Here is a 15,134-nt window from a genome sequence, read left to right on the forward strand (position 1 = left end):
TGCAATGTGACTGCAGCTGTTCCCATGAAGAGATAAAGAGTATTTACCTACCTCTTGAACTCAGGCTGGCCCTATGGGACTTGCTTTGGCCAGCACATTGTAGCAGAAGTGATGTGTGCCAGATATTTGCAGAGCCTTGAGTGCCCTCTTGAAACCTCTGCTTCCACCATGTGAATAAGACTGAGCTAGCCTGCTGCAAGATTAGAGACAAGCAGACCACAGCCTACCAGCCTCAGCCCCCAAATATGTGAGATAGCCCAACTAAGATCAGCAAATCCAACCCACTCCTGACCTGCAACTGACAGAAGGTCCATGAGGGAGCCCCAATGAAACCTGTACTGCCCAGCTGACCTGCGCATAAGCTATATAAAAGTTGTTGATTTAAACCAGCAAATTTAAAAAATGGCTTGTTAAGCATCAATAGCTTGCTGATAGAACATGCATGCATTACCTTTTTTAAGAAAACAACATATGGCATTGTTAACCATTAGTTACAATATTATTTACACTAAAATATTAAAATATCTTATTTTCAGCATGTATATATCTTTTTAATTACATGTCAAAGACTAATGATAGAAGTAACATATCCCTGTAAAGAACAATCACATCAACCACCACAGGAACTAAGAACTTTCACTGTGCCAGGTATGCTCAGTGCCTTTAAATCTATTCATTCATTCATTTCATCTTTAAATCAATTTGATGAGCTAGGTATTATCACTGTCCTCATTATACAGGTGAGAAAAATTAAATATAGAAAGGTTAAGTAGCTTGTCAAAAGTCACTCAGCTAAAAAGCAGTACAGCCAATACTTCAAACTCAGTATCCACAGCCTTAGCCACTTTATTAGACTGACCCAGAGCAGAAAGTATGCCTACAGGAAAAAGAGAAACCTGACTAGCCACCTAATGTGTCCAAACATGATGAAAATATATAGCATTAAGGAGATTAGGGACTACGTTAGTAATAGGAACATGAGAAATTAAGCAAATAAAAAAAGAAATAGCATTTTGTTCAGAGAACATAGAATTGTATGCCAAAGAGGGAAATGAAAGAATGTTTCTTTTGATAAGTTGTGAATCATACTGATATTGTAATAGCAAAACGAATACTAAATAATGATATGACCAAAAATTAGACTACAACTCTATAAAGATATTGGAGAGAATCTGGATATGTTGAGGGGAAGGATGGCACATGCTGGGGAAAAGAAGATGGCATAAAATAACTAAATTCTAGTAGTAAGTTAAAATGATGCCTAAAGTTTTTTTTTTAAAGCAGCATAAGCATATTATTTATAAATATAATGATAAATTATCAGAAGAAACTACTAAAACTGTTGAAAAGGAATACCTGTGGAGAGAAAAACAAGGACTTGGTAAAGGCTAAGGCTTTGAACTGCTATTTTTGTTACAAGATATATTATTTGGCTTTTCAAATTCTGTGTGAGTATTCAAATCAAAAACTAATTCAAAAATCTAACAAATGCATAATTTCTCTTTCATTACTGGATCAAAATTAATTCTTATCAAGGAGTATACCTAGTATTAAATATACTAACTAGCCTGCATGAAAATAATCTGTTTAATGATGCCAACCAAAACAAATTTAAAATGTGAAATACTAATTCCTCTCCTTTCTGTATCCTAGTATTGCACAAAAATATCTTCAAAGTCTTCTACTGTTCAAAAGCTACTTAAAACAATATTCTTCCCTTTATGATGTATAAATTCGTACATGGTGTATTTTCTAATAAAAATAAAAAAAATCCTCAGCATTATGACCTATTTTTGCCTGAAAGGATCATTGAATCCTGGAAATAAAGGAGCACAAGGCTTTTAGTCATTTTTTCTCACTAGAAGAACCACAGATGAAAGCCATATTTACTTTGATATTACTGATGTCATCAGTCATTGAATTAAATAAAACCAGAAAGTTCAAAAGACATACAAGAACAGCTTCTCCACAAGATGCCTATATCTGATAATGTCTCAATGACTCATTCTTTTTGAATCATAACTATTTTGCACATTTTTGACACTTCCTAGATTGTTCTTATCTATCTTTTCTAAATATCCCTCTGCCATTTTTAAAAAGTGTATTTGTATTTAAATGTCATAATTACAATAATCTAGAAATATTAGTTATATTCCTTATAACTTAGAAAATACAAGTTTTATATCTATTGTATATTCAAAAAAAGTAGAAACAAAATTCAAGAAAACTGCTATATAAAAAATGTGTTACCTACCTTTACTTTCATCTTCATGAAGTTAATGCCTGAACTGAAATAACCAGAAGTTATTTATTTATAAATAAGTTATTTTTATATATGTTGTAGACCAGACACATGGAGAGTCACCACAGCACAGATATTTGAACATAGAACACTATATGGGAACCAGGTCCAAAAATGAGGGGGTCAGAAGGTCAAGAAGAGCTGTGAAAGGGCCAATACTGTATTCACCAAACAGTTTCATCTCCTCTCCCTAAAATGCAGGAAGACTACCTTTCTCAGCTGCCTTTGCCTCTAGTCCGAAACATGAGACTAGGTCCCTTAAAGACTGCATGGAGCAGAGGCTCCGAAACCCAAACTGTGACCACACTGGACTTGTGATGTGTAGTTTTTATAACTCTTAAAGATGCAAATTAATCCTAAACCACTGGAAAAATTAATGCAGTACACATACAAACTTTGGACTATACACACTATAAGATAAGGGATGTACTGCATTAATGCATGGCTATTGATATATTTCCATTCAGTTAAAAAGTAGATCATTTTAATTATGGGAAAATAAACTAACATATTTCTTGGCATAAAACTAGGACACTAGAGGAAAGTGTTTCATTTATGCCCTCTGGGGTCAAAACATCTTCCTTTAAACCTAGCTCTATCTATCATTTATTCCTCTGTGAGCAGGTTTCTTAAATGCTCTAAACTTCATTTTCAGGATAACACCACCTCATAGGGCTTTTGTGAAGATTAAATAACCATCTGCACCATAAATGTCCAACACCTGGCTCTACAGACAGACTGACTGGGTTTGAATTCTGGCTAGGTGGCTTTCAGCAAGTTGCTTAACTTCCTTAATGATCAGGTTCTTATAAAATGGTGATAGTGACAGAATTATTTTGCTAAGGTTGTTGTGAGGATAAAATGAAATAGCCCACATGTCTACACAACAATATTGCACTGTGTCTGGCACGTAAGTGTTCAAAAAGTGCTTAAAAGACGAGGCAGATACACATGGATTATCTGAATCCTCTCAACAGCTTTATGAAGTACTATTATTTATAAATAAATGGGATTCCTACTGCAGCCATTAGGACAAACGTAGCATTTATATCATGTTTTGAAAGGCTGCAGTTTATTGTGCAAATCAAACTGGGGATATTTCCTCTTAAAAGAGAAGCATCTTTTCTCTAATCAAGATGACGTATTATATCAGTCAAGGTTATCTATTATAATAGTAAAGTTTAAGGGGACTGAAACTCAAAGGAGGTTAAACCTAAAATGTGATTAATGAATTTCCCCCCGATCCTTCATTGAATCAAAGGAAGAATAAAGGAATAAGAGTAACTTGAGGAACTTTAAGAACTAACCTAATGAAATGTGAGAATTTTCACTTTTGATTCCTATTTCTCTCTCCCTCCCATCTCCAGTGAATATATATAAGAGGCCTTGGCTCCAGTCTCATCCCAGGAGAACAACACATTGAAAGTGAAGCTGTCTCCACATATAAAATCCCAGAAAATAAGTCAAAATAGCTGGGCTTGAGCCACATGTCTGTCACCTAAGATCACAGAGGTCAGATATGAAGACTGGCAGCCCCCTCAGCACCACATGGGGTAAGAGCAGTGGCCATGGGAAGAATATGCCCTGAAAGGAAAATATGGGACAAAGAGAAGCAGAAGATTAACTAAGAAGAGAGAGAGCTATGCACAACCAACTATAGGCTAAAGCCTTGAATAATATTTACCTCTATAACTGAATCAATCTTGAACAAGATTTAGTGATATAAATTACATTGATATAAAAATCATACATTAGGGAGAAATTCTTTGAGTTAGCAAGTTAACTTTTATAGATGCCTAATAACTTTAGTTTCCTAAAGAACTCTTTACCTAGTATCCCTTAAATACTTTACTTCAGGAATTATGTATAGAAATACTAGTCTAAATTTGGGGAAATAACATCTTAATGATGCTGCAGGAGGGAAAAAGCAGATAATAGTTGATACAAAATAATAGTTGCTATTTTCCTAAAATATTTCCTATTGCATCAATCCAGTTCTAATAGTACAGAGTGGGAAAATATGCCAGGGAATTACCTTTCTGTCAGTAAAACTCTATTAATTAACATTATCAGAAAACGCACTTGTGTCTGTTTCTTAAATATACTTAGACTTCATTCTCCACTCACAAACATTTCTTTCGTATTTTCCTTCTCTTTATTTCTCTAAACGACATGCTTGTAACTTCTTTGGCCTGATCTTCCAGTTTACTAATTTTCTCTTTATCTTATTATAATTCCTGGTTAAACTATCAGATTTTTATCTTCCACTTATTTTTCTTTCAAAGACATTCCATTCGGTTCTTCAAATTTGCTTATCTCCTGATTGGATTCTCAACTGTCTCTTTTGGGTTTTTTTGTAATATGATACCTACTTTTTTATATTCTTTAGATGATAGTTCTAATAGCTGAAGTCTTAATGGGTCTGTAACTGCAGTGTCTTGTTCCTGCTCAGAGAGACTATTTTTTCCTTGGACTTTATCTGTGGGACTATTCTGAGGCCTGGGTTGAAGTGACTCCAGAGAAGATTTTTGTTTCCTTCTGCCAAATCTCTTAAGGTGACACCAACCCAGAAGCACTTTAAGTTATCCACCTAAAAGTTTTCAGACCACATTGCTAGCACATATTTAAATCATAATCCTGTGTAAAGGCCATCTTATGATAAAAATTCTCAGAGGAGATTTTTCTTTTCTCTCCACCAGCATAAAGTCAAGACAGGTAATTTTCCTTCCTGCCACCTCTGCATCTCACACTGTGGAATGGTCTGTGGAGTCCCAACTTTAAGCAAGGCTCCTAGTAGATCTTCTACCTTTAGTGGGCCTTGGACTTTATCTCCTGTCCCCATTGTCCCATGGAGTCATCAAAGCAGCAGCTCAATGTCTCCAGGGCCTGGCAAACACCTACAGAGAGACTCTGGTGTTCACTTAACTCCAACGGTTCTGAGCTTGATATTTCAAAACTCCAGACTCCTGAGTGCCAGCTCAGTATACATTTAAAATAAACATGTGTGCGTGCATTTACATACATCATTTATTTATTTCAGGGTATCTAATCTACCATTCTTCCATTATTACCAAAGACATCTTATTCTACACTACTTAGTCTTGACACCTCCCTCTTCTTTCCCTGCTTAAATTCATTTAGACACCAACTATTTCATATGATCTAAGAAATTTCTAACACCTCCCCCTCCACTAATTCAGTTCCTCGCCATTTCTTAGAGGCTGTTAAAATCTCCTAGCCCAGTCTCCTTCTGACCAGTCTTTTCCTCGCACTAAGGTTCAGAGGTAGCGAGAGAAAGACATTGGTTCTAGACTGTCCTTTGGATTCCAATCCACGTTAGTAGGTTCTTGTCAATGAACAATAACATTTTTTTTCTAGCTTTGATCAGTATCTCAATGAAATAGATTCTTAAAAGTAGACTATGGGTCAAAAGGCAAATGATCATATTATTTCTAACAGTTCTATTCCCTCCTTAAAACTTATGACTTCTTTTGGAGACCGTGGAAGCAACTGTGGCAATCAGAGATTGGTAGTTTTCAATGTCCACCTCCCATCATTGTGTAATAAAATTTTCAGGTGGGTACTAAGCTAAAGAGTACTTTTTTCAGCCTCCTTTGTGGCTAGATATGGCACTATGATTAAGTTTTGATCAATGAGATGTGGGTAGATTCATTATGTGCAATTTCCAAGTCATTCTTTAAAGAGAAGGATAGTTCTTTTCCATTTCCCCTCTCCTTCTTTCCCTGTCCTGATGGCTAACATGTTTATGTGATGTTGGGAACAGAATAGCCATTTGGGACCAGGCACTGAACGTAGCATGTTAAAGGCAACAGAGAAACCATACAGAAGGGCCCAGGTACTCTGATGACGGAGGATCCACCACACCAGCTCTAGAATGCCAGTCTGGATCTTTATGTGAGAGAAATAAATTTCCATCCTACGGTCTCATTATGAGTTTTATTGTTAACCTAACTAATAAATCAAACTTTTGTACCTGTCTAATTCATGAATATCTATATATTTGAGATATCATTCTATGAAGAAAATATGAGTTTCAATGCACAGGTTTTATAAACATTGCCTTAGAATACTCAAAAGTTCTTTTTACTTATAATTGATTAATGTTCCATTTAGTTAAGATTACTGGATAATTAACCTAAATGAGCTATTATGTAATGAACACAACCCCAATAACTTTTACAAAGAATTGTCAGCCTAGTATCATATATATGTGTGTGTGTGTGTGTGTGTGTATATATATATACACATATTACTCTATGCACCTTCACAATATAAACTCTTAAAAAAATTCTAAATATAAAAGTCCACATTTTTAGTCCACTGTTTTAACTATCCCTAATGTACGCTAGCATTCAAGAAGAACATAGGAAAAAAATCAAATTATTTATGGATACTAGAGGTCTACTGGTTTATGAAATTAATCTAAAGCACTTTCTTTTATTGCTCCATTTGATTCTGTCAATACAGAAATGTCTTCCACAAGGCACCACAGACTACTCCATCAAAAGTCTCCATTTCTTTTTATATCATTCTAAACAACTGGAAATTTGGAATTTTCTGTCAATGTGAAGTAGATCTGAGAGGTTAACAGAGCTAGAGAAGAGCAGACTGCATATAGGCAGCAAATGAACAATCAGTGTCAGTACATTCACAACCCCTCACCAATACCCTTCCCCCATAAAAAGCAGAAACCAGAATATGGTCAGCTGTAAGGTACGAATTCGAAGCAGAGGCTAAGTCTAAGAAAACCATGAGTTAAAGGCATCCTGAATTCTATATAAGAACCAGTAAAAAAATAAAATAGAGATGAGCAACTTCAATTATTGCTTCCAAACTGACCTCAAGCAGTGGTTCTCAAAGTTAAGCATGAGTCAGAATCACCTGGAGGGATACTAAGACAGATAACTGGGCCCTGTTCCCACAGGTTCTAATTCAGTAGGTCTTGAATAAAGCTTGACAATTTGCATTTTTAATAAGCTCTGAGGATGCTTCTACTGCTGGCCCTGAGATGAACTCTGATAACCACCTAGAGACACTCATATGAAGACTTTAGTGGCTAACTTCTTCTTCCTATTCTACTTTCTTCTGCAGAGCAGCTCTTTAGCTGTGAAAAAACTAATACCTTTATGGTCTTTACTAAGCCACTAGGGGTCAGAAAAACCATTCAGAGTTACAGTCCTCGAAATGGCACATAATCAATCATGAGGAAACTTCTGAAAAACTTCTCAACCCCAATCCTCATCAGAGTCTTTTATAAGCTCTCCCAGGGCCAAGACTGCAATAAATGTTTCAAGCTCATGGTCTTAGCTGGAATCCTATAACATTAAGCATTTCCCTTACCAATCCTGATTTCAAAATTTGCAGTAAAGTGAATATTGCTTTTCCAAATGTTTCTTACTCAGTCTCCATTTATTAAATACTGAAAATATCTGCATTAATTGATTAGCTATAACAGCTGATTAACCTCAAAAATATGATACCTATAGGATATTAAAATTATTAGAAATCAAATAGCTATTCACTATATACCATCAGTGTTTTCCTATTTACCTCGAGATTTTTTTTTAATTCTTAGAGTAATTGTTTTATTCCATAATGGCATATAGAACGCAACAGAGTTCTTTAAAAATGTAGAGATTCAATTTAAAATGTTTAACTTAAGAACAACTGGAACTCTGATAAATTTCCAATACAAGTGTAAAATGGCACAATCACTTTGAAAAACTCTTCAGCAGATTCTTATAAGGCTAAATCTACATCTACCCTGTGACACACCAACCCCATTTCTGGATGTTTATTACCCAAAAGAAATGAAAACATGTTCATGAAAACACTATACAAGAATGTCTATAGCAAGCTTGTACAAAATAGGCAAAACTGATAAATTGTCATCTAGTCATACAATGGAATGATACTCAGCAACGAAAAGGGAATAAACTACTGATATAAGCATCAACATGAACCTCAAAAACACTAGGGTGAGCAAAGGAACACAGAAGCCAAACACAGAATATACAAGACTGTGTTATTCAATTTATGTGAGGCCCAAAAACATGCAACTAATCTATGGTAATAGCAATCAGAAAATGCCTAAGTGTGGGATAGGAAGCGTAGATTGGTAGAAAAGATGAATGGATTTATCAGACCTGGAGTGATGAAAATGCTGTATGTCTTATTTTGCATAGTTGTTACATGGATGTACACAACGATCAAAAATCTATCAAAATGAACATAATATCTATGCATTTTACTATATGTAAATCACAATACAATAAAACAAAATGTTTTTATGCTTAACTATTCAAAGAAAAGATTTGGCAGAGCAATATTTCTTGAATTCAAAATATATTTTAGACAGAACAAATCATTTGATGTTTAAAATTTCCATTACAGCTGATAAATAAGCAGTCACAGATGATGTTTACAGGATTATGATCTTAAGCTAAAAGGAGCATGACTAAACACCACAGCTTGCCTTAGACAGTCAACCCAGTGTAGACCTGATATCACAGCATTAATAGTGCCTCCTTCACTATCAAAAGTATTCCAATTTAGATTAAGACCTACACAGACCCTTAGCTAAAAGGGCATTTGCTCTTACTTAGTACAATGAGCTCATTCGCTTTTTTGTTCAATCTACACTTACTAAGCATCTACTAGGTGCTTGCTACCTATATTCTTGCTTCCACTTCACATTGCTTCTGGGTTTCCACAATCAAAATAAAATAGCTGGATGGGTTTCCCCTAAATTTAACATAAAACGTATACCTGAGAACAAACTAAATATAGAACAAATCAGATTTTTCTACAAGGAAAATATAAATCGAACTATTGGGGGAGGGAGACATTAATTTTTTGAACTGTGAAAAACAAAAATATAAAAATATCACAAATATAAAATAAAGAAAACTTTTACCTGCTGCCCTGTAAAGTATTTTAGGTTCAAAAAATATACAAGGATTTTTATCCTCTATGCATGACAAAAGAAGTCCCTTGGCCTGGAAAGGGCTTCTGGGTACAACCACCTGCAAAAACAGATTTTTTTAAAGACAATTTTAGTAAAAACGTATCCCAGTAAACTCACAGGAAGGGTTGATATTTAACTAACCTATTGCTACTAATTAAAAATAGAAACCTGGTATTTTAGCCTAATTATCACTTATGTACGAATATTTACATACTGTCTCAAAAAATTCTATTTATTCAACATTGATCAGATGCCTACTCTATCCTTGTGACTAAGACGGGTCTTCTCTTAAGAAGCTAAATAAATAAATAAATAAATATATAAAAGGAATCTGCAAAAACTATTTATCTAAACGAAAAAGTAAAGATGTCAATGTTTTCTTATATTTACCTTTAAATAAAGAATCTTTTCTACTAATACTCTACTGCAACTTTCAAAGGGCATGCAACTCTCCTCAATTTTAACATATCATAATCTCCTTTTCCATGAAATACACTGTCTTCATTTCCTAAGTGGAAAAGTCATCCACTGAACTTCACAATCTGTGCACTATAATGTCCAGTTACTGAAAGGCTAAAAGAAAAATGTGGACAATGCACACTTCTAGTTAACAGGAAATGGCTCCAGGACCGCCTTGAGAACACGGTTGTTTATGAAGATGATGATAATGACAGTAGACTGCACATGTGTTAACTGGGCCAAGAACTCTATGTACATTAATTCATCTCCTGCTCATAGTTACCCCATGAGGTAGTTATTATTATTTTCCCCAATTTAGAAGTACAGACTAAAGCTTAAAGAGAGATTGGAGAGCCTGCCCAAGGATACATCACTTGCTAGACCAGGGATTCTCGCCCAGTTCAAACTGATACCATAGCTCAAGCTCTTAACTTCTAGACCATTTTGCTTCAAATCACAAACTTGTGCCTAATTTTTAATGATTATTAAAAAACTGCATAAAGACAAGAGCTACATAGGAAAAGTTACCATTAAAATAAACCTGAATTTATCACAAAGGCTCAAATAGGGTTCCTTGAAGCAAGTTATATTTGGCTTTCAAAATCATTTTTATATCATTTTTATTCAAGGATTTTTATTTAAAAAATAAAATAGAACAAATTTCACAATTTCATTTCTATAAATAGACTGCTTAACACATTACTTACCACAATACACAATGTCTTTTATCTCATGTTCCTAATTTAGTTTCTCTTCATCGGCTTTCTTCATCTGCTATTTTTAGCATTTTGTGCTACATGTATATTTTCATTTAGGATTAAACAAGAGAGAAAAGAGTGGGGTGAGGGAAAGTAGGAGATTGAGAGAAAAGGCCTATTCTTAAAAATACTGGGTAACATCATAAACATTAAATGCGATTCAGTGTTTAGCTCAAGCACACACACAAAAAAACTGTTGCCTCAAATGTGGTTTCTGTCCCAACCTACCACTTCCAGCTTACATTGAAAAATGATGTAACCTCTCCACTCGACTAAGAAAAACTTTATGACTTTGCCCTGGTAGAAAAAACAAATGAAACATAAAACATAAACACACATTCACAACCACTTCATGCTATCAAAAAACAGAGACAGCCCTGGGTAGCTGAGCTTCTATATTGAATCCCTATACAGTTCTTCATTAAATAGAACTAGAAAAGATAATGTAAAAAATTAAGACTTAAAATATGCAAAATATATTTTTATTAAAAGACCTAACCTATTATGAAAATTATTGTGGAAGGCTATAAAAGAAAGATGCTTCAAAATTAATTGTTTGAACAAATATTATCTAACCTGGACTAAAAAGCATGCCTAAGTTACAAAGGCTTTTCTTAGTCTATTTGAAAAATAAGAAATAAATTGCATTGAAGAAAACATAGGAACTAAACTCATGGATCCTGGACTTAAAAGAGGATTTTATGAATTTGACGTCAAAGGCAAGGCAAGTAAAAGCTAAAATAAATTAATGGGACTATATCAAACTGAAAAGCTTCTGCATAGCAAAAGAAAGTCTACAAGGCAAAGAGACAACCATCCAAATGGGAAAATATATTTACAAGCAATGCCTCCGATAAGGGTCTAATTTCCAAAATATACAAAGAACTCATATGACTCAATAACAAAAAAAAACAAATGATCCAATCAAAAAATGGGCAGAGGATCTGAACAGACACTTCTCCCTAGAAGATATAAAAATGGCCGACAAATATATGAAAAGATACTCAACATCACTAGATATTAGGGAAATGCAAATCAAAACCACAATAAGATACCATTTCATACCTGTTAGAATGGCTATTATCAACAAGACAAGTAATAAGTGTTGGAAAGGATGTGGAGAAAAAGGAACCCTTACACACTGCTGGTGGGACTGCAAATTGGTACAGCCACTATGGAAACAGTATGGAGGTTCCTCAAAAAACTAAGAATTGATCTACCATATGATCCAGCAATCCCTCTACTGGGTATTTACCCCAAAGACTTCAAAACATATATCCAAAAAGATGTATGTACACCAATGTTCACAGCAGCATTATTCACAGTGGCTAGGACAGGGAAGCAACCAAAGTGCCCTACAATAGATGATTGGCTAAAGAAGCTGTGGTACATATATACAATGAAACATTACTCAACTATAAGTAGAGATGAAATACTACCATTTGTACAACATGGATGGATCTTGAAATAATCATGCTAAGTGAAACAAGTCAGAAAAAGTTAAAAACCACATGATATTGCTTATATGTGGGATATAAATCTAAAAGCAAAAAACAAACATGACAGACTCATGGACATGGACAGTAGACTAGTGGTTACCAGAAGGTGGGGGGAGGGAGGAGAGGGGAGGTAGATGGGTAAAAGGGGTCAAATATGTGACGACAGAAAGAACTCTAACTATGGGCGGTAAACATAAAGTGCCATATAAATGACTTACTGTTGAACTGCACACTTGAAATATTTCCTCTAGATAAGCATATTAGCTAATATTAATAGAATGAACCAAAATGAAAACATCAAATGGTGATCAAATAAAGTACATAAACGAGGATACCTTGATTCCTGGGCAGTGGGCAAAAAAAGCTTCAGGACTCTGAGAATGATAGAGAGCCCCATGGCCAACACAGCCCCAAGGAGACCGGATGGTGAGGCTTCCACAGTTAAAAAGATCCCCAGAGCGATAGCGATACTTGGCGGCTTCATTAACAATCTGAAGGGAAGAGAAGAGATGTGTCATAATAAATGATGTTCTTAAACCATTTTATTAGAACTTAAAATAACTTGTAATGTACTAGCTCAAAGATAACAAAAAGTTCATAAAACAGGGGGCGGCAGACTGGAGGCAAAACTTCAATAGTTCCTGGGCTTAATCTTAAAAACGTTCAATTACAGTAAAATGTAATCCTCCTACCTGATCAAAAGCGGGGAAAATATAATCTGCAAACTGAATTTCTGCAATGGCAGTAGCACCAGTGACTGCAATTCCAATCCCAAATCCAACAATTCCTTGTTCACACAATGGGGTATTAAAAACTCTATCTTTTCCTAAAAATAAAGAAAAAGAAAAAGAAAAGAAAGATCATCTTAATATGACAAACAAGAGTAATATAATGCACAATATAACTGAAAAGTCAATATATTAATGGCAAAATGGAGAAAAAATGCATAGAACAAATGAAGAAAAGAGAAAATAACTAGAATGATAGCTGGTAAAAAATGCAAACACAGCAATTATATTAACTGTATGTAATCTAAATGTTCAATTAACATAAAGATTGTGACACTGGGATAAAAGAAAGCAAAACTCAACTACTTAAAAGAAAATAAACAATAAAGATAACAGAAAAGTTGTAAGTAAAAAGAAAAATATATACAATGAAAAACCAACCGAAAGAAACTTGATAATGCTACTTTAATAGCAGACAAAGTAGACCTTAAGGGGAAAGGGAAAATTTGTACTTTTAAAGGGTTCAATTCACAAGGAGGGCATAGTACTAAATTTATACTCATGTAACAGCATGGTTCCAAATAAATAGATAAATTAACAGAATTAAAGGGAGAAATGGATAAATTACCAATATAGGAGACTTTAATATATCAATATCAGTAACTGACACATAAAGCATACTAAAATTAAAAAGTAACTATGCAGATTCTAATATCATTAACAAACATGACTTAACGAACATACACATGACACTGCACCCAACAGCTAAGAATATAAATCCTTTTCAAGCAAACAGAGAACTTTGGTATTAATTGACCACAGACTGAATTATAAATCCAATCTCAATAAATGTTGAAGTATTAAAATCACACAGAGTACATTCTCTGACCATGGTAGAATCAAGCTAGAAGTCAATAACAAAAAGATAAGTAGAAAATCCTTATGTGAGAAAAAAATTTAAATATATGTCTAAGTAACCTACAACTCAAAGAAGAAATTCTAATGGAAATTAGAAAGAATTTTGAACTGAAAAGCAAAAACTCCATGTATCACAACTTACTATGGTTTCTTTTGATTTCAGTCATGGCAGGGTAGTTTTTTTCAGACAACCCTCTCACATGTGATTATAAATGCTAATCTAAATGCAACAATATTTAGACATTGAAGAGACAAAAAATAGGCATAAACTGAAAGAGACTTGACCCTTTAAAGAAATGAAATGTAGTGGAAGAACATGACATTTATAAGGCTTGTCCCCCAGGGGGACTTCCCAGTCACTGTGACATAGGATAGCTAGTATTTAGACAGACTCAGTCTTACTGGCTTAAGGTGTCAGAGAATGGAATCTGGAGATGCCAGTAGCTAGAAATTGTGGAACTAAGTCCCTAAAAGAAGAGAACTACATGGGAGTACCCCAAAATCTGTGCATAAATTCTGCTCAAAACCTTGGCTAACCCCTGTGCCTACAGTAGACTCTAAGAGCCCAGCAGGTAACAGCTGGAAGCTCAAAGAACTGAGCAGAGGTTTCAGCACTACCCACTAAAGAAGAGACAGAATTTAAAGTTTGAGACTTTTCAAATTAAAGAAACTTGATAAACACCTTAAGCTTTCCATTGAAACCACAAATTACCATGTTAATAGCATACAACTCAATTCTCCTCTGAAATTTCACCACCTTTTGGCCAATATCAGGATTTCATGAAAAATTCTAATTTCAGGGACCTGGATAGACACAAGCAATGGTCACAGTAGGGCCAGGTGACCAAAAGTTGGGGGACAGATCTGGGATTCATATTTCAGTTCCATAATCCAAGGATACCAGTTCTTCTTGGTGCGTAGACTTTACTTTCAGCTCAGTCTTTTTAAATCTGAACCACCAATAGGATAGGTGCTAGGAAATGGCAACCAGGCACATCCTGTAGTTTCACTCAAAGCAGCTGCAAAAGCATGATTCATACTCATCACGATCTGTGACTATCTTCTGATTGTGACCTCTATCCCTCATCAGTTCTCTATTTCACTGCAAGTAGCTTGATAATTTCTGAAAATCTGTGATTCCACTGAACTAAGAATAATTCATTGATAGCAAAGAAACACAGATTCCAGCTGCCACCTGTAGAATCCACATCTGTGGAATACGTGAACCACCTGAACCTAAGAAGCAATGTTCTTATTTATTCCTTGCTGTTTCAAGATCTCTGGATTTAGCTATTTTTCATCTCAGTAAATATAGCCTTTTTCGTTGCTAGAAGGCAGAAAAGTTGAGTTTCTCAGAATTCTTACTCCAAACATGCTTAGTTTGAGGAATAGCTTAACAACTCTCCCCAAGTTTCTATGATCTAGCAAAAAACTGCTTCAATATGAACTAAATATTAAAAATCTGTTCCTATATTCTCCCAA

At 34.7% G+C, this 15,134-nt stretch overlaps 1 protein-coding gene across 6 annotated transcripts in view; it reads right to left on the reverse strand.

Moving 5' to 3' along the window:
- BCKDHB (branched chain keto acid dehydrogenase E1 subunit beta) overlaps positions 1 to 15,134 on the reverse strand; it is a 182,409-nt gene that overhangs the window by 136,914 nt on the left and 30,361 nt on the right. For all 6 annotated transcript variants that reach the window (XR_002781498.1, XM_023533445.1, XM_023533447.1 and 3 more), the window contains exons 2-4: positions 12,699 to 12,832; positions 12,342 to 12,497; positions 9,240 to 9,348 (exon numbers count right to left, since the gene is read on the reverse strand). Coding sequence is in view for 5 of the 6 variants with exons in the window: in XM_023533445.1 (XP_023389213.1) it covers positions 9,240 to 9,348; positions 12,342 to 12,497; positions 12,699 to 12,832 (399 nt within the window). In the remaining variant the exon portion in view is untranslated. The remainder of the gene's footprint in view (positions 1 to 9,239; positions 9,349 to 12,341; positions 12,498 to 12,698; positions 12,833 to 15,134) is intronic.

Source organism: Pteropus vampyrus, unplaced genomic scaffold (genome assembly GCF_000151845.1).
Source record: "Pteropus vampyrus isolate Shadow unplaced genomic scaffold, Pvam_2.0 Scaffold102, whole genome shotgun sequence".
Classification (NCBI taxonomy): domain Eukaryota; kingdom Metazoa; phylum Chordata; class Mammalia; order Chiroptera; family Pteropodidae; genus Pteropus; species Pteropus vampyrus.